This window comes from Marmota monax, unplaced genomic scaffold, assembly GCF_021218885.2.
Source record: "Marmota monax isolate L192 unplaced genomic scaffold, Marmota_monax_Labrador192_F-V1.1 WCK01_AAM20220418_F8-fsc00064, whole genome shotgun sequence".
In the NCBI taxonomy this organism is placed as follows: Eukaryota; Metazoa; Chordata; class Mammalia; order Rodentia; family Sciuridae; genus Marmota; species Marmota monax.
This window is the reverse complement of record NW_026694542.1, coordinates 7,306,047-7,326,121: the sequence shown is the minus strand read 5'-3', so window position 1 is coordinate 7,326,121 and position 20,075 is coordinate 7,306,047. Positions and strand designations below refer to the sequence as shown.

The 20,075-nt window shown below is 54.7% G+C and overlaps 1 protein-coding gene across 2 annotated transcripts; it reads right to left on the bottom strand.

Annotated features, from left to right (window-relative positions):
* Positions 1 to 186: 186 nt before the first annotated feature.
* On the bottom strand, positions 187 to 20,047 carry Samd14 (sterile alpha motif domain containing 14). Of its 2 annotated transcripts, XM_058571528.1 has the most exons (11): positions 14,702 to 16,262; positions 14,034 to 14,592; positions 13,112 to 13,166; positions 6,188 to 6,354; positions 5,487 to 5,775; positions 4,466 to 4,553; positions 4,310 to 4,384; positions 4,076 to 4,235; positions 2,899 to 3,018; positions 2,649 to 2,804; positions 187 to 1,842 (listed from the first exon to the last, which is right to left on the bottom strand). In XM_058571528.1, exons 3-11 carry the CDS (start codon positions 13,152 to 13,154, stop codon positions 1,687 to 1,689), a joined length of 1,254 nt encoding a protein of 417 aa, XP_058427511.1. In that variant the 5' UTR covers positions 13,155 to 13,166; positions 14,034 to 14,592; positions 14,702 to 16,262; the 3' UTR covers positions 187 to 1,686. The 2 variants fall into 2 exon arrangements, with proteins under 2 accessions (XP_058427511.1, XP_046276315.1); XM_046420359.2 differs by lacking the exons at positions 14,034 to 14,592; positions 14,702 to 16,262 and adding an exon at positions 16,505 to 20,047.
* Between the last annotated feature and the right edge of the window lie 28 nt (positions 20,048 to 20,075).

Here is a 20,075-nt window from a genome sequence, read left to right as displayed (position 1 = left end):
ATGCCACCAGGACACTGGCCCAGCTTGGACCTCACCCGTATGTACCAGGAGTAAAATACCAGGCAGCGTCCTCCAGAGCTCTTGACAGCCCAGCAACAGTGACAGGCCTGTCAGTCCACCACACATGACATCACTTCGTCCCTGTGTCCCCACCCACCTCCACAACTGGGACAGAGAGGTCACTGGCACATTGTAAATGTTTATTGAAAGAAATTGAGAACCGCCTCCCCCCTTCACATGCAGGTGGACACCCACTATAGCTCCTGATGGCTTCAAGGACACGCATGCCTTCCCATCTCCCCACCAGCCCCTCTGCCAAGCCCAGGGGTGCCCCCGCTGCTCCCTTTCTCTCTGGAGCCCCACTCCCAGCCCAAATGGCAGAGGGGAGGAAAGTGCTGGTCCCAGGGAGGGGGCCCTGGCCTGGAGCCACAGACCCCGGGGAGGAGTGAGGGGTCAGCATGCACTGGTCCTGTCCACCTCTCCAGGCAGACAGTAGGGGGAAGGGTTTCTAATCCAAAGCCCCAGGTTCCATTGGTAGCTCTAACCAGGGCCTCAGAAGCTGGGCTGGCTGCTGGCCAGCATGGTACCTGGACAACCTGTCTCTGGATATTTTCCAAAAATGACAGACACCACTCCCACCCGGGGGGTCGTTCCTGGCCCTCCCTGCAGCCTGTGAGCTGCAGCCTGTGCTCCCTGCCTGGTCTAGAGCCCTGAGCTCCTCACAGTGGCCGGGGCTGATGGAGGAAGCCAGTGGACCCTTCCCATCCAGCAGCTTCCAGGTGAACCCCAGATTTTGCCTCTGCCGGCTGGGGTGAAGTGCCATGGGTTCAGCAGCACCAAGGCACCGGGAGGGCTCTGTCCCTGATGCTTCCAAGTGTGTTCTGCCCCCCAAAAGAGCTCAAGTGCTCTCTGAGGGAGCAGGAGGAGGAGGAGTCCTGGCTGGAGAGCAGGTGAGAGTCCTGCTCTTGAATAGGCCCTGAAGGGACAGGCTGCCTGGATGCTGTCCTTGCCTTGGGACTCACAGGACAGGGCAGGAGAAAGAAGGGTTTTTTTGTCCTGTCTTCTCCTATCCTTGCAGAGGCCACACGTATCTCTTCCTGCTCTCTCTGCTCTCCTGTTGAGGAGTTGGCTGGGAGTCTACCCTGAGTGCGACTTGCTGTAATGCTCATTGATCTACCTGGGGAGCAGAACAGCTCTCCCCCAACACAGCCACCTTGAAGAGCTGGAGAGGCACAGCTCTGTCCCCTGCTGAGATGCCCAGACTACCCTCTGAGCCTGAAGACCCTCCCAGGTGCAGGGCCTCTGGGAGGCAGGCAGGCACCTTCATACCCAGCACCACCCTGGCCTGAGGACATAGGGCCAGCCTGACCCAGGCTCCTCTGGGCTTCTGGACTTAACTTCAGCCCTGGCCTCTCTGTCCCTCTTCCCTTCAGCTGCTACCTGCCTCCCCCAGGAACTCTGTGCCAAACAAGTCCTCAGAATCGGATTTATTACTGGGCCCTCTCCCTGGGGTCTCCCTTCCCGGGGACTCTGGGTCCAGACAGAGTGAGAGAGGGCACGTGCCCCCAAGAGTGTGGGGCTAGGCCAGCCCAAGCCTGGCACCCAGGCCCACCCCCCTGGTGAGGCCTGTGCCCGCTGAGCCTGGTGGCTGCCCGCACCCAGGTGCCAGTGCCACCCTGCCCGCCCCTAGCTCTTCTTGGCCTCCTGCTCCCGGCGCCGCAGCTTCTCCCGCTGCCTCGCAGCCTTCTCCTGGGCCTTGCGCTCCTTCTCCGCAGCTGCTGCCAGTTCCTTCAACTTCCGCTTCACTAGCGCCCGGTCATGCGAGTTGCTGAGCCCCAGGCTCTGGGGGAAAAATCCCAGGGTGGAGGAGAGCATCCCAGAACCTTCCAGGTTCGGCTCCAGCCAACACAAGCCCGGGGCTTCCTTCTGTCCCAGCGATACACCCTGAAGGGCAGCCTCTGCCTCCTACTGTGACTTGCCCAGGGATCAGAAGCCTCAGTGAGAGTGTGGAATTGGAGTGGTTGGGAGAGATGAGGCTTGAGGTGGGCCTCCCCATCCGTTTCTTCCCTCCCTCCACTTGGGGTTTCAGCCTCCACACAACCCTGCCCAACCTGCTGAGGCCCAAAGATGGGGAGTGACTTGCTCAAGGTCACAGAGCTGGTCGGTGGCCAAGGCCCCTCCCCACTACCCCCAAGCAACTCAGATGACAGCTGGAGACAGGCTGGGAACCTTCCAGCCGAGTTCAGAGGCCACCCTGCAAACCGTCCCCATGACACATCACTACTGCTAGCCTCTGAGACTGAGAATGGGGCAGAGCTGACCAGGGGAGAGGCTTGGCTTCCCATGATACTGGAAAACTCAAGTTCCAGAGGTCAGATGACCGTCCCAAAGGGAAAGATCAGCCTGGAGGCTTGGGCTGGAGCTAGATGATCAAGTTCAAGTGGTGGGCTTGGATTTCCAGCTGGACTGGGGTCCCCTACCAGACCCCTCTAGGACCATGCCTAGAGGTCAGAGGTCACAGCAGTGGCTGGAGAGCGGAAAGGCAGCTCAGGAGGCTGGGCCGAGGGTCAAAGTAGCATGAGGAGTTCCCCAACCTTGAAGGTTGCCTCAAGCTCTGTCTGGGTCATGACCTTTGCACTCTGACCTACCTTCAGTTTGCTTCCGTCCAGCTGCAGGAGTTGTGGCCCGTCCACTTGCCGGGCCGCAAACTCAGCGGCGTACTGCTCCAGATTGAGGCTATGCAGCCACTGGCCCACCTGCTGGCTGGTCCAGTGCTGGACAGTAGGGAGGGGCTCATCCAGGAACTGGGACAGAGACAGGAGAATGTGGGGGAGAGGCTCGGCCGCAGCCTGCACACTCAGCAGGACTCCAGCCGGCATGGCGGCCAGCCTCACTCACCTCATCTGAAGACTGGGACAGCGTGTGGTAGGGGTAGGAACACTTGGCCTCCTGCCGGGGACCACTCGGGATCTTGGGGCTGCTGCTGGGGGGCGTGGAGTCGTCACTCAGGGTGGATTCCTATATGGGAAGGGGTGTGTGCTGATGAGGAAGGGAGCCCCCCGCCCGAGCCCACCACCCTGTCTACATGGAGCTGAAGTCCCGGACTAGGCACCCAAAGTTGCTCAGTGCCCTCTGAGCACAAGCTGGGAGCTGGGCAAACACAGGACATGGTGACTTGTGTGACATGTCATGACCTGGGGCCTTTGAGAGGCAGGCAGCCATCTAGGGGGCACAGGGCTAGAACTAAGCCAGACAGAAGAACTGGCAGGAATAGAGGTGTTAGGCTCAGTGCTGCTTCCTACAAGAAGCCCACCAGGACTCCCTCAGGTTGGGTCAGGTGTCCTTGGGACCTGACTCCTGGTATTACCTGTGACGCTGTCACCCTGCTGGTAGATGCCCTCACTGGATTATCAGTTCTATAAGGGCCTATGCTGGATCTTGCCCACCACAGTATCCCCAGGGCTGGGGGTCATGGAGCTTTGCAATGAAATCGGTGCAAGTCAGTGAGTAGATCCCCTCTGTGGGGGCCTTCATTTGTCATCTGTACAATAGAGGAGTGAGCCTGCCTCCCCCACCTCACTGTTAAAGCAAAAAGGTGTGCTTGGGGCCTGGTGATCTGGAGAGTGCCGATGAACATGAGCACACACTCAGTGCGGCTTCTGTCCCTGGGCTTGCTCCTCCTGCAGGGCTGTGAGCTCTCAGAGCACCAGGCTGGGGTCCTGTTCACCTCTATATCTCTGAAGCTTCACCCCACAAGCAGGTGGCCCAACTCCTAACAGGGTGTCACATCAGACCTGAGCCAGGCAGAGGGGTTAGCAGGCAGGGAGACCCCAGGCTGGGTGAACAGCAGGGCCCCGGTGTCAGAGATGCGGGAGGCCATGAATGAGTGAGGCAATGAACTACTGAGATGAGTGAATGAAGTCAGGTGACGATGGAGTCATGGAACACACAGTGCCTCTGAGGTGGACAAATGGATTCTAGGAAGGCCTGGATCCCCGTCTGACCAGGGTGTAGTATGTTCTCATGTCACCTGAATCCAGGGGCCAGTTTGGGGGCAAGAAAGTCCTGAGACTACCTGTGACGCTGACTTCTTAGGACTGAACCCCTCATGTTTAGGGGAGCAGGCAGGAGAAGTGACGTTGCCTGAGGACGCTGAGCCCTTGCCGCTGTCTGTGAACCAGGAAAAGGGCAGGAACGGGGAGGCCCCTGACCGGCCAGACCCTTCCACCGACTCCCTGTGAAGAGATCATCCAGCATGGGTGTGGGCACCAAGGGGAGGCTGGGAGCTGGCACTGTGGGCACCTCTTACCTGCTGCCCATGGACAGGCGGTTGCTGCCCTTCTCCTTCCGGCTCTTGCCAGTGGATGCTCGGCGGAGGGTGACCCTGTGGGGAGGGCAGGGGAGTGGCAGAGCTGCTCTTATCCCAGCAGCTCCAGCTCTGCACCGTGGCCCCTCCTTCACTCACCCCAGGTCCAGAAACTTCCGGCGCGTCTTCTTATCCAGACCGATGGTGGGGCTGGCAGGCTCAGGAGGGCTGGCATCCCGGCTGTCATCTTTTGGGGACAGGGGGAGCAAAGAGCCAGTACAGTGGCTTGCCTATCTTCTCTGGCGGGTTGGCATATTCTTGATATAGAATCAGCCACCCTTGCTCTGGTGTCCTTCACTAGCTGTGTGACCTAGGATAAGTCACTTTTTCTCTGAGATTCTGTCATTTCAAATGTGGGGGTAATAATCCCTGACCATGTCATGGTATCTTTGGGATGCATAGGAAAGGCTCTGACAAACCGTAAAGCACTTTACAAATTGACAAGGTAGGGACCACTACTATTTTTTGGGGGGGTGTAAGTTTTGCGGATGGAACTCAGGAGCACTCAACCACTGAGCCACATCCCCAGCCCCATTTTGTATTTTATTTAGAGACAAGGTCTCACTGAGTTGCTTAGTGCCTTGTTTTTTGCAGAGGCTGGCTTTGAACTAGCTATCCTCCTGCCTCAACCTCCCAAGCCTCTGGACTACAGGCGTGTGACATGGCGCCTGGTGGATCACTACTATTTACTGTTAACTTTAGCCTTCCAATCTTGGCTCAAATGTCACTTCCTCAGAGGAGTCTTTGATGATGCTCTCAAATAGGTCAGACACCCTGATAACAGGCACTTCCACCACATGCACATTTCCTGCGTAGCAATCATTACACTTTGTAACTGCACATTTAATTAAGGGATGATTCGATTGTTGCTCCTCTAAACTACACACCCCAGGAGGACAAGAACTGCCTCTATTTGCCCTATTTGTACCCTAGGATCCAGCAGTGTCTGGCACAAAGTAATTTCTCTGTAAAGGAATGAATGAACCTTGGTGTTCATTCTCCCCAGCTCCCCATGGCCACCCAGTTCCACTGGGCGCAGCCACTGCCTCCGTGTCGCGGGGCGCGGCTGGGGAAGCTGCGGTGCCTGTGCGCACCGGCAGGGGGCACCGCCCGAGCTCACCTTCGCTGTGCGGCTCCGCGCGCGGGTGGCGGCGTACGAAGCTGGGCGAGCTGTCCGAGGAGGGTGCGGAGCGCGGCGGCGAGCTGGAGGCGGCAGCCAGGCCCTCGTGAGAGGCCGCGTTGTGCAGGGGCCGGTAGCGTGTGAGCGGCGACGGCGGCGGCTCGTCCTCGTCCAGACTGCGCCGCAAACCAGGAGGCTCCAGGCAGAAAGAGCCCCCGCCCGGGGAGCCAGGGCCCGAGTGCAAAGGCGAGCGCAGCCGGTGCAGGGGACTCCCGCAGCCATCGGTCACCTGGGGGAGGGGACAGCCGTTCATCCTCCCCACTGTGCTGGAGCCCTGGCTCCTGAGTCCTTCTGGGGTCTGGAGGGAAGGTCTCCCCGTGAGCTGCATAGGGAAGGGTTGAGGTCCCTGGCCTTGCTAGCTATTATTGTGACCAATATTGAACCTGTGCTGGCCTCAGCTTCCTGATCTGCAAGCTGGGTCCTGGGGCACAACCAAGGCAAATGGAGCTTCTACTTTAATAGGAGGAGCTGGCCAGAAGTGAAGTGGCTGACATTTGGTAGCATTATTATTACATCAGCTCTCTGGGAATGAGGCTTCCCCCAAGGGCAGGGAAAGCCCAGGGGAAAGAGAGGTGTGTGTGTGTGTGTGTGTGTGTGTGTGGGTGTGGGTGTGGGTGTGGGTGGGTGGGTGTTGCCCCAACCTTGCCTCCAGGCCCATCGGAACCTTCACCATCCTCAGCAGAGCTGGCACTGTCCCGAAGCCTGGAGCGGGATGGCCGGTGTCTTCGGCCCTTGGCCAGCAGCTGGGCCCTGGCCTTGTGTAAACTGCTGTCCAGTCTGGCGGTCTCTGGCACAGCCAAGTCCAGATCTGCAAACCAGGTGAATGGGCAGAGACCAGTCACCTGAAGGTGGAGAGCCCAGAGGTCCACCTTGTTCACACCCCAGGCATTAAGCCAGTACTTCTGAGTGCCAGGCACTGCAAGGCCAGGGGAGATGGAATTCAGGGCCCCCCTTTGCTGGCTGGGGGAGAGCTAATCATGTCAGCACATAAGTACAGCCTGCATAGAGGCACAGAGTAGCCGTATTTGGAGGGGTCAGAGGGGGAAACGCCAACCCAGCTCCTAAGGTCTGGAGTTTCCAAATGACTAGGTGGCATACGCAATGCTGAAAGTAGGGAAGTGGGGATGGCACCTCTAGGGATGGTGGGAGGGAAGCTCTGTAGGGAGAGGAACTGGACGAGGCTGCAGACATTATGGTGATCGTGGCTACCACTCAAGAAGCAACTACAATGCACCAGACACTACAAACATCATTTCTCATTCAAAACAACTCTGAGAGCCAGGTGTGGTGGCACATGCCTATAATCCCAGTAATTGGGGAGGCTGAGGCAGGAGGATCACAAGTTCAAGGCCAGCTTCACAATTTATCAGGGTCCTAAGCAACTCAGTGAGATCCTGTCTCAAAATTTTAAAAATTAAAGGAAAAAAGAAAGGGCTGGAGATGTAGCTCAGTGGTTAAGTGCCCCTGGGGCTCAAACCTTGGTACAAAAAAAAAAAAGAGAAGAGAAGAAAAACAACAACCCTGGGAGGGGAGGCCCCCACAGCTACTATACACACTGTACAAACTGAGGCTCAAAGAGGTCGAGTCACTTGACTGAGCCATCAGCTAGCAGTCCTCTGGGATTTGAGCCTGACTAGACTGGCTCCAGAAACTGGCCCTGTGGGGACACTTGCTGTGTCACTCTTAGGGTAGTATTCAGAGAGAACACTGGTGAGCATTTGGGGCCTGCATTTGAAGTGAGGCCGAGGGACTCCCACAAGCCAGTGGCAGTGGCAGGAAGAAAGTCCCCACAGGCCTCTGAAGCCTGTCCTTGCCATCAGGGGATCTGTGGCCCAGTGCTAGGTCCTGCATGATGACCCCAAGGAGGAGCAGGCAAATGCAGTGGGTCACACACAAAAGCACTTATGGATCAGTTTCACTTTTTGTGTACCTAACTGAGAATGGTGCCCTCACGCTTGATTGGACCTGACCTTGGCACTAGGGTCTCTGAATAGAAAAGACTCTTCCTGCATCTCAACATGGTTCAACACCTTTCCCCTCTACACCTCCCTTGGACCTCTGGGACCCCATTCCATCCCTGTCTTGCTTGTTCCTCCCTCTTTTCTGTAAACATCCCCAAACACACCTGGCTTAATGGCCACTTATGCCTATTTCTAGCTGACTGCTCCCCTGAATTCCAAGCCCAGGCACTTGGGCCATGGCCAGGGAACTTGCCGTGACAAAGGACCCCAGACACCTCCAACTCAATACATCAAAACAAACCCTCTGCCTTGCCTCAGACTGCTGACTTCTCTGGCTCCCTGAAAGGTCCCACTGCCTACCTAAGCCACCCAGGTCAGGCAGCTTTGGGCTACCGTCCTCCCTCAGCCCAATGCCCAGCTGGAAATTCATATGTCCAACTGTCCACTCAGCACTTCCGCTGACATGTCCAGTGGGCTCCTTCTTCTTCCACACCAAAACCCAACCTGTGGCTCTGCCTCCCCATAAGCTGCCCCCCCCAGGCTCCCCAGTTTGATAGCTCCACTGGTTCCGTTGCTCAAGTCAACCCCCCAGAGTCATCCTTGACTTCTTTCTCTCCCATCCTACAAACTGATCCAGCCAGAATTCCTGTTGGCTCTACTTTCAAAATATATCTAGACATACTGAAATATTTATGGGGAAGTGATATGATGTTTTGGATTCCGTTCAAAATAATCCAGAGCAATGAGGGCAGAGAGTGGGAGGGACAGAGGCAAAACAAGACTGGCTGTGAGTCGGCGCTTGTTGAAGTGGGGTGACCTGGACATGAGCACATGGCAGAGTACACTGCACTCTTCTTTACTTCCTCTTTTTTTTTTTTTCTTTTTTGGTACCAGGGACTGAACAAAGAGGTACTTAACTAATGAGCCACATGCCCAGCCACATTTTTATATTTTATTTTGAGACAGGGTCACGCTTAGTTGCTTAGGGCCTCGCTAAATTGCTGAGGCTAGCTTTGAACTTGTGATCCTCCTGCCTCAGCCTCCTGAGCCTCTGGGATTACAGGCGTCCAACTGGCACTCTTCCCTACTTCTGGACATGGTTGGGAGCCGGGGATGTAGCTCAGCAGTAGGGTGCTTGTCTATCATGTGCAAGGCCCCTGTACCACCAAGGAAAAAATTATGGTTGAGACTTTTCAAAACATATTGTTTATGATTGAGTCTACACACACTCATCCATGCACACACGGACAGGAAAGAGAGAGGAGGGCAGGGAGCAGACAGGTACTACTCACAGTGAGGTACCATCATCTCTTGCCTTGTTTATTATAAAAAACAAAACAAAACAAAAAAACCTTCCCCCTTCTTTTCCCACATACAGTCTTTCTGCAGCACACAGCCTGTGTGATCCTAATGAAACCCGATGTTCTGTCACTCCTCTGCTCAGAGCTTCTGCTCTTCTCCCTCCCCTCCAGCAACCCTTCCTCCCGGAAATCCAGCCTGCACCTCAGGGCCTTTGCATGTCTCTCTTCCTACAGAGCCCTTGGCTAGATTTCTACTTGCTTCTCTCCCTCACCTCCTTCAGGTCTTTGCTCAATTTCACACCGAGGCCCTTCAGACCACTCAGTTGATATCACCTTCCCACAAACACTCCAAAAGCCCACTCCATTTTTCTTTCCACATCATTTATCACTTTCTGGCATATTGTGTAATTTTATTGTCTCTCTTCATTCATTAGAATGTCAGCTCCACAAGGACAGATTTTTCTCTATTTTGTTCACTACCCCAGGTGCAGAACAATGCCTGGTACATAGTACACATAGTAGGTGCTTAGTAAATACTTGTTTTTCATTTTGTTTGTTTTTGCAGTAACCAGGTCCTCACACATGCTAGGCAAGTGCTCTATCACCGAGCTACACTCCCGCCCCTTTTTATTTTGAGATAGGTTCCCACTGAATTGCTGAGACTGGCCTCAAACATGTCATCTTCTTGCCCCAGACTTGTAATGTTTTTATTATTATTTTAATTTTAGTCCTGGACATTAGACCAGGGTTGCTTTGCCACCAAACTACATCCCCTGCCTATTTTACTTTTTAATTTGAGACACAATCTCGCTAAATTACCAAGGGTCTTGCTAAATTGCTGAGGCTGGCATCGAACTTGCAATCTTCTTGCTTCAGCCTCCAGAGTGGCTGGGATTACAGGAGTGCGCCATCATGCCAACATTTTTGTAAGCACTCTTTTAATAAAAGAAGGAAATTCTGTTGACTGGCCTTTCTTGCACACATCGGGCGGCCTGTCCTCCCCATCTAGACTGCACTAACTCAGCTCAGGCCTTCGCCAGTGCTTCCACCTCTGCCAGCGGCTGCCATCGCAGAGCGTGGCTTCTGCATCTGGGTACACTTCCCTTCCCGCACCTTCCACAGGTTAGAAGGAACTTTCTAAAGCACATTTCTTGCCATGTCCCCTACTCTCCTGCTTTGAAACCCTCTGGGGTCTGTGGGGGATGGTGGGGGGTGGATCCCAAAGCCAATATAAAGTCCAGCTCCCGAGCCTCAGCCCTGCATCAAGACCTGGAGACCCAGCCCACCTTTCCGAGTTTCCTGGACTCCTCCTGCGCTAGACTCTGCTACCACACCTCAGGTAAGAGCACAGGCTCTGGAGCTGCATGGCCCAGGCCAAGGGCACTTCTGTCACTTGCTGTCTGGGTGATCCTGGACAAGTTACTTACAATGGGTGCTGGCTCCCTCATCTGTAAAAAGGGGCCAAACTAGCAGTGTCTTACTGAGAGCCTCGTCGTGAACATTAAGTAGAATCGTCCATATAAAGTGCTTCATCATAATGCCTACAACTTGGCATTTGCTGTTGATGGTGTGAGCATGTCACTACCCAGTTTTGTTTTGTACCAGGCCCTGTCCTATGCCCGGGGTGGTGAACAATGCTCACACCATGATGATGTATTTCTGCCTGCCTCTGCCTCTGTCCCCACCTGCCCCAGCCCTCCCTCAGTGCCACAACTCCACCCTTCTTTGGCTGACTAACACACCCCTCCTCTTCCCACCTCCTCTGGCCTCACAGGATGGTCACCTTTGTTTGTCTCTGGTGCTCTCAGGATAAGGGCCCCCACTTACTCCCACCCGAGAAATCAAGCTCCCTAAGGATAGTGACTTGGTCTGCCTTGTTCTTTGCTGACTCTCCCCAGAGCCTTGTATAGAACCTGGCACCTATTAGAAGCCTGTGGATCTTTCCAGAATGGCTGAAAAGACAAGGATGGCCTGAGGGCTGCTACTCATCTTAGACAGCCAGGCTGAGGCCTGGGTGACAAGAGCTGAGGTAATAGAAAGACCCAGAATTTTCTACGGAGAGGGAATGGTGCAGGCTTGGGCTTGGAGTATCTGAGGAGCAGCCAGAGGACTGGTGCAGCCTGCAAAGAGGAGCCAGGAATGGGCTGGTGAAAGGGGATGATGGACACAGAGAGGCTGCTGCAGCTAATCAGGGGCAATGAGCGGCTGAGGGCTCTGAGGGGGCAGATGCTGGCTTAAGGACTGATTTTTTGGACCCAGGCTTGGCTCAATTCTCTGGCCCCGCAGCTGCACTTGCTTTGCTTCTGTGTCCACAGCCCCTGGGCTGAAGCGGGGAGGGGTCCTCCTTTCCCAGCCCTCGGACCCCCTCACCCAGACACCCAGGCGTGGCCTGGTATCAGCAAGCCCTGAAGACTAAACTGAGGAAGAGGCAGAGCTACTCCCCACTGGGCTCTTCAGTGCCAGGCCCTCATCTAAGTGCTTCACAATTACTGGCTCATTTTACTTCCCACGACCCAGGAGGAAGGGACACTACCAATCCCCAGGGCAGCCTTAATTTGCCTGAGGGCGCAGAGCTGGTAAGATCCTGCCAGGGCTAAAGACAGGCAGTCTGGCATATCTGTAACCACCAAATACACTACATCCTTTCTGAAGCACAAATGGGAGCAACTTTGAGTCAACTCCTGATTTTATGGGTTGGGAAGCTGAAGGTCAAGGAAGAAAGGTTTGGCCTGGGTAGGAGGGAGTTAAGGATGGTGTCCAGGTCTCCTGGCTCCCAGACCTGTACTCTTGCACCCTCTACCCTCCTGTCACTCAGCTGGTGCTTAGCCAACCTGTGCCAAGGAGAAGGGCCTTCTGCTCCCGACTCTGGGCACCATGGTCACCCTCCATAGGACAGTTTAGAGGGCAAATGGAATCCTGGTGGTTTCAAAGTTTTTGTTTTGTTTTGGGCACTGGGAATTGAACTCAAGGGCACTCCACCACTGAGCCACATCCCCAGGCCTATTTTGTATTTTATTTAGAGACAGGGTCTCACTGAGTTGTTAGCACCTTGCTTTTTGCTGAGGCTGGCTTTGAACCTGGGATCCTCCTGTCTCAGCCTCCTGACCTGCTGGGATTACAGGCATGTGCAACTAACTCTACCCTGACAGTTTAGAAGTTTTGAGGCGAGGTCACCCAGCCTCTCCTGGACCCCTTGGTCTACCAGGCCCCTCAACCCCTTCTTCCACCTCTTGCCATTCCTTGCTCCCTCCTCTGTGCCCCCTCTTCTTCCCTCCTGCCCTGGGCAGTGGGAATAATGAATATTTAATTGCCTTTCCCATCAGGAAGCAAGGCTCAGCTCTCTCAGTAGAAAAGGGAAACAGGAAGGGCCTGGGTAAGGAGCAGAGGGTGGAGACTGGAGGGGGAGGGGAGGCAGGAAAGCCCAGGGGAGGCACAGCTCACCTGTTAAGCCAAGGGTTAGGCTGGGCCTGTGTGGGGACACAGGGACCCAGAGACTGAGGCCCAGGGGAGCCCCTGGGAGCCTGGGATGGAAAGCAGTGTTCCTCAGAAGCCAAGAGACAGCAGCCCTGGTGTCACTGTGGCCAGGAGCAGTGGCAGGGAAAAGAGAGGAGGAAGATGGATATAGGAAGGCAGGGGACAAGAAGCTGGGAGCCCCCCATGCCACATACCTTAATCCAGCTGGGAAACAGCTTCTCCACCCCAGGGCCTGCTAGGAATGCCACCCTACTGGGGCAGTCAATTTCCAAATGAAGGTACAGGTAACCACGCAGGCACCCCAGTATGTGCTGAGGACAAGGCCATGCAGACCAGCATGTGGGGCCAATGTGGGGGTGTGAGGTTGTATGTGTGCTGCATTTGATTCCAGGGCAGAGCCCTGGAGTGAGGTCGCATGCACTATGCAGGTGACTAGGAGGTGATGCGTGTTGTCTGGGCTGGAATAGACAGGGATGGAGCACAGTGAGTCAGGAAGTCTGGGGTTCTAGACCCAGGCCTGTCACCTAACTTATCATGTGATCTTTAGAGCAAGTCACTTTAACACTGCATTCTATGCTCCTTTTCCGTGAAACGGACAGACCTAATAGAAATGACACAGTGCACGTGAGACCGAGTATGTGGCCTGGTACCAGAGTAAGATAAGTAGATGAGGACCCACTAAGATAGTGGTGACAGAGCCAGGCCACAACACACACACACACACTGAACACCCGAAGGTCCACTCTCCCCCATTCCATGCCCAGTAGCCTTGGAAAGAAGTGCTCTTTGGCTGTGTCTATTGGTAGAGATGGAGTCAAATAGAACTTACCAAAAACCTCATCTGCGGGTTCTCGGAGCTTTGAAGAAGCCATGACTCAAGACAGCTGTGGAGACAAATAGAGAGAAAGAAAAAGAGACCCTGGATAAGAGGTTCAGGTTGGTCAAGTCAGGGGACAGGTCCATGGCTACACCTGCTCCTGGTCTGCTGGCCCCTTACTTTCCCTCAAAGCTTGTCTTACAGCCCTGGGAGAGAAGCCATCTGAGTCCTCCTCTACACTGGGGGTGTCGGGGCAGCAGGCACAAGCAGAAGGGGATGGCTGAGCCAACCCTGAGCACAGATGCAGGCTGGCCCTGCAGTGGTCCAAGCCAACTGGCTGTTGCCGTCACACAGGGCTCTTCACTGTCCTGGGCCCTTCCATCACTAGTGTCCCCTAAAAAGCTTTCAATCATCATAAACTGTCCAACATCAAGTATAGAAGAAGTCGTGGAGATTATTAAATCCGATCCTCTCATTTTACAAACACAGAAACAGAGGAGGGAGTGGCTAACCCACAATCACATAGCAAGTTAGTGGTAAATACAGAATCAGAGCCCAGGGTCTTCCAACCATCTACCTACCTATCTATTTATCTACCCATCTGTTTGATCTGCTTGATTATCCACCCATCCATCCAGTCATTCATCCATTCCTCCCCCCACCTGTCTAACATCCATCCCATCCATCCAATATTAACCTCAATCCATCCACCCACCCATCTTTGCAACTATCAGTTCTGTATCCGTCTTCCATCCACCATCCAATCCTGCTTCCCCCCTCCCCACCGTCCACTGGGGCTCTCACCACCTGCCTTTCTGAACATGAGCTGTTCAGGAAACTGGCACCATCAGCAGGGCCACTGTTCTAGGCAGACTCACAGTTCTCCCTGTTCTTGACAGACGCACAGATGCAGGAGGGTATGAGGAGTACTCACAGCAGAACAGTGGACAGCCAATGCTCAGAGCATCAAGTATGTTCCGGGAAGGAGTGTGGATGGACCACGTTATTTTGTTCTTGTTTGCTTATTTGGTGGGAAGCAGGAAGGGATGGCAGGTAGGGAAGCCGGATATAGCAGGTGAAAGCATTTGGACAGGTTTTCCTAGCAGATGTAGGGGAATACTGATGAGAAGACAAGGAGGAAGCCTGGGAGTCACTGATGGTTTAAGGCAGGAACACTGCATAAGTAAGACATGATCTTCAGTTACTTCTAACACTCAGGTCCCTTAGAAAAGGGCAGGGCACTGGATTACACCATGTCCTTGACAGATGTGCAGAAGCTGGAGCACATACCTTCTGCCCCTCCTCCTCTGTTTCTAATGGTCTCACTGTGAGCCAGCCAGGCTTGAGATCTTAGTATCCCCACTTTTCAGATGTGAAAACTTGAGATGCAGAAGATAAGAAGCAGAACTCTGCCTTGACCCATGCCCGGTTCTTAGCGCTATCTTGAGGGATGGCCTGAAATTCCTGGGGTACTCCTGAGGAAAAAACACCCCCTAGGGGAAGGGACAGGGTAGAGACAGGAGAGCTGGTATACACAGCCTGGGATTAGGGGAAGTATTAAAACCATATTAAAACCACCTCCACCCCAGACACCATGGATACCTGGGGCTGAGCAGGTAGGGGAGGGGTTGGTGATGCAGGGCCTCCAAGAACCTTCCCAACATTCTTGAACTCTGGGGATTAATAGTAGCCAAGATCTAGAATGGTTCTTCCTGCCCTGAGGGGTCAGATGAGAAGGGAGGCTACCCTAAAGAATAAACCAAATTCTCACACTGGATCACAAAGTCTTATCTGACACTAGGGCCCAGCTGTCCCCTCTTCCAGAAAGCTGTCATAGTAGTTCTTCTGTCTATTTTTCTACATAGTTTCTAAACTCACCCTTCTCCAATCAGTGGGCAATGAAGAATTTTTCAGACTTCACTGATTCCCTACATGGGTCTTATCTCCCCATATCAGATGGGAGAGAGGTCATGTATTCCCCCATTAGAATAGGGGCTTTCAAGACAGGAGCTTCCCATCAGAATAGGGGTCCTCTGAGGGCATCAGTGGTGTCTCCTCTTAGACACTGAGAAGGGAAAGCTCATGTGCTCTTTATTCAAGGACCTAGTCCAGGACTGAGACCCTCTTGTGTGTGGAAGCCCCTTTCAGCACCCTCTGGGGTGAGCTAGGGCTTCCAGGTGACACCCACTCTCAGTCCACCTAATTCAACACAAACTCCTTTTGCTTTTCCCTTCAACAGCCAGCTCCCTAGGGTGTATGAGGGACCCAACCCTCCCTACACCGCCCCATGGAGAATTCTAGGGAAGCTTGATATGCAGAAGGTCACCAGACCCTGCCACCTCTCCTTCCAAAATTGAGTCTTGGAAAATTAGATACTCAACCTCACCCTCTTCCCTGGGTGAGAAGTGTACATGAGCACGTACACACACAGACACACACACAAACATACTCCTAGACAGGTAACAAGGGTAGAAATGAGCCTGCTCCTCTGGACAGCCACATTACCAGACCATTCTCTTCCCCTACAACTTCCAGTTTCTGGAGGAGCATCAGTGACCTCTGACTTTCTTCTGGGAGAAAGGGATGCAGGTGAGTTAAAAAATAAATCTGGTACCCAAGGGAAGGAGAAAGAGAAAGTAGAGGTGCACAATCTAGGGAGGAAGCAGGAGTAGGAACAAACAGTCACAGAGATTGGTGATGTCAAAGGGGGCTGAGAAGAAAGAGCCAAGAAAGAGCAGAGTGGGGCCAGAAAAGCAGTGGAGAAGGCAGAGAGCTGGGAGCCCTGAGTGGGGTCCAGGGTGGGGTGCCAGAGAGCCACTGCCTATGGGCTAGAGGAAAGAAAGGGGCCCAGGAAGAGGGGAGAGAGAGAGAGAGACAGACAGACACAGAGAAAGTGCAACTGGGAAGGCCAGGCAGGATGGACTGTGGATCTAGGGAGGCTGTGCCCCTCCCTATGTGGCCAGTCTTCCACAGGCCCCAGGCTGGGGACAGCCTGCAGGAGTCCGACACCCCTCTTAAGCTCCACTGGACAGTGGGTGGAGGTGGGGATGGCTACCTATTTCACTCCCAGGGCCCCTCTCCCTAATCACAGCGGGTGGCCAGTTTCTCTCCAACCCACCAGTCCAGCTCCTCGCTGGGCACGAAGGAGTTAAGCCCTCTACCCCTTCCCCCACACCAGTGGTTTTTTTTTATTATTATTATTATTAATTTCTCTGGGAGAGAGGGAGGGGATTAGGGACACAAATCCTATCTCCGCCCCCTCCCCTGACAGCCCAGCTCCCCAGCCCCGCGCGGTCCCCCTAGGGATAGGGGGAAAAGGTCCCTATCCCTTGGACCCATCCAACCCCACTCGGGCCAAGTGGCCGGCCCGGCTTCCCTGTCCACCCCGGGGGCCCGGTCTCTCACCTCTAGCATCGGTCATCTTCAGTGGCTGGCGCCTCGGGAACCCCTCAGGCCCATAGTGCTCAAGGCGGGGGCCGGGCAGGAGAGGGGCGAGGGACCGTCACCCCGGCCGCGGGGGGCTCCGGGCTGGCTCAACATGCTCCATCCCGGGGTGGGGGGGGAGGGTCGGCGGGGAGGGTCCCGCAGCCGGAGAGAAAAGGAGAGCGGGGGCAGTTTGGGGGCAGAGGAAGGTTTGCAGGAAGCAGGAGCGCGGGCGGGGCTGGACCTGGAGACCTGACGGAAGGATGCTCCGTGTGTGCGTGCGTGTGCGTATGTGTGTGAGTGTGTGTGAGTGTGTGAGTGTGAGAGAGCGTGAGGGAGCGAGCGCGCGCGCGAGCGGAGGAGCGCCACCTCCCGCCCCGCCCCCGCCGGCCCGGCCGGTCGGGGCCTCGGCCTGGGAGACGGATTCGCTCAGCGTCGCGTCCGCGGGGTCGACGGGGGTTCCCGGGAAGGGGCGTGCGGGGGCGCGTGGCGGGGAAGCCGGGCGCCGGGAGACAAAGAGCGGGCGGCAGGGGGCGGAGGCGGCGGGATCCGAGCGGAAGGAGGCGGCGGGCGCCTCGGCCGGCCCGGCTCGGGGTCTCCCAGTTGCAGCTACTTCTCGGCCCGCGGGAGACGCCACGCACTGGAGCCGGCGCGGGGGCAGGGGAGCGGCCGGGAGGCGGCCCCACTGGGCTTCCGCCCAGTCTGCAGGGTCCGTGAGGACTCCTGATTGACTCACTCACACACTCATTCAAAACACCCGCCCAGCAGCCAGCCCCGCGCTGAAGCCGGAGGGGACCGCAGTGAACCCAACCGACCCAGTCCAGGCCGAGGGCGCTGGCCGTGCAGCCCCGAGGACTGACGAGTTGGGAGGCCCTCCCGAGCCCGGGGCTGTGGGCCGGGTCTCAAGAGGACACTTCGGCCGGGAGGGAGAGAGCAAGCGAGGGCGCCTGGTTGGTCTGGGGAGGGTGGACAGGGAAGATTCCTAGAGGAGGAGGATTCCTACAGGCCGTTAGGGGAGAAATGCCCATCGCCATAGGGGTTGCGGGTGAAGGGGCCAGAGGGGAAGACCAGCTGATGATGCAAAGGTGCACAGGGAGGTTTGCGTTCCATTCTAGTAGCCATGGGGGAGGGAGGTGGAGAACGTTGACGGAGGAGAGAGGGGTGCAGTTCTGCGTTTTGGGAAGAACCCTTGGCTCCTCAGTGGAAAGCTGATTGCAGAGGACATCCTGAGGGCAAGAGCCCCTTCAAAAGAGGCTGTGAAGAAACGACAGTAGGGGGCAGGGAGAATAAAAATCAAGTTGAGAACTATCCAGGATATAGAAGAGAATCAAGTGGCAGGAATTGGAGGCTGGCTGGACAGAATTGAGGGAGAAGGAGGGATCTTGGATGGCTGTGGGTATTGGCTAGAGGCAGGAAGCCCTAGAGCTGGGTGGAGTAAAGGAGGGATGAGCTCAGACTTGGACCTGGTGAGCCAGCGGGAGGTGGTGGTGGAGGAAAGGTACCCAGAGAAATCATGTAATCAACAACTAGCTGCCATAGGCAGGGCTTGAGGTGTGTCAGGCACTCTACTAAGTACTTCTCAGATTATTAATGTCATCCTCACAATAAATCCATAAGGTAGGTGTTTGTTACCCCCTACCTTGGAGAAGCTAGAGACTTAGAAGGAATAGAGAGGTAGAAGGAAAGTGGTATAGGAGTAGGTGGTGAAGCTGGAGAAGGGTCTAGAATTCATGAGACAGGCCAAAAGGTTAGAGAAGGAAAGCTCCCTCATGGCCCATCCATATCTGTAGTCTGAGGCCTCCAAGGGTCTGTGGCATGGAACTGTAGGTGAGGGCAGATCCTAGGAGATCTGTGGAAGTCTGGGACTCTCTGGGTATCTACAGGATCTGCTAGCAGCCATAGGTTGCTGAGGGGGGTAGGGTCTCTGGTGACAGTCTGTTTGGGCTGTGTCTGGAGTCTTTTAAAGAGGACGTGGTTTACAGGCTGAGATCTGGAGTAGGGGGATTGAATATATAACTCATATAGATCCCAAGAGGTTGGGGGGGTGGTGATAGATAGAATATAAGGACACTGCTAGGGTGAGGCATTCTGGGGGAGGATATATTAGACCTGAGAGGACCCATGTTGTTAATGAGGCCTAAGTTGCTGGGAGCTGAGACAATTCTCAGCTAGGGTTGTGGCAAAACTGCTCAAGTTCTCAAGATCTGGGCAGGTGACCTGGGTAGGGGATCAGAATGGGGGTAGGGGAGCTAAGGTGGAAAACTTCACACAGGCCTGGCCATGACTAACTGGCCCAGCCTCAAATATGGAGATAATTCATGGGCAAGTCATATCTCAGGCTTGAGAAACTCACAGCAAAGCCACAATACACCCAGCCATACAAGGGCTTAAACACGAGGGGGCTACTAGGCCCACCTTCTGGACATATGTATAAGGTCCCTCACCTGACCCATGACAGATGGTGATAGCAGGACTCCACCCTGGATGATTAGCCCCAGATAGACCAGCAGAAGCCCTCAGTAAACCCCCAGGTCTGCCTCCCCAGCCATGTCACTTCTTGGGACTTATTGGCTAGGTTTCTCCAGTGACCCTGGGTTGTGATTTTTAATTATGGAACCGTGACCTATGATCATGGGATGACTTATGATCATGGGATGACCTATGATCATGGGATCATGCTGGATGGATCTGTCTTCAGTATCCCCAGAGCACTCAGAGTGTTCCCAAGATGATCTACTTTGGAGTAGATGCTCTGAGAGATATGGTCCTTAACCATAGGTTTGGACTGGACTGGTCCTACATGGGCAATAATATAAACTAGAAATTTAAAGGGGTAGTTAGGAGATGCCAGAATTTGCCTTGACATGAATGATACCTGTGTGACAGTTATCCACAGGGAGTAGCTGCTTCAGGAGCTGTCATTTGAGTTCAGGGCCCTTCAGGCTGGCACTTCTATTTCTTATGGTAAAGAGTGGGGAGACTGAGAATCCCACTGGGGCCAAGTCAAGGAACACAAGCATCCAGCTTCGGTTCTCTCCCCATACTTGCACCACAGCATCAGGGCAGGGGAGTTTGCACTGGGAACTGCCACAAGTTCCTGCCCCTCCCTTCTGCCTGCACCTCTGGGACTCAGCAAAGCTTGTCCCTGGAACTCCAGAATCGGATTCATGACCCTTTAGTATCAGATCTGGAGGCTGCAGCCAGATCTGCTGGAAAAGAGCAGGGGACTCAGGCTGTTTAAGACCTCTCAGGCTCATCTCCAGGAGGGCAAACTGGACATTTCTAGGATCAAGACTGCCCTGACATGTCACTTCCCACTCCAAGAAATGTTTGATCCTTCTAGCACCTAAGACAGGGCACCTCTGAAGAGTATCCCTTCCTTCAGTACTCAGGGGAAGGACTTGGGGTTCACCTTACCATATCTAGCCCATCCTCTGGATTTTTCAGAAACCTTGCAAAAGGGATGCGACAGACTGTCTAAAAACGCCAGGAGGACTGGACAAAAAGCATATATGCTGATGGGATAATGATGGCAGAAAGGCAGTCTGCAGGG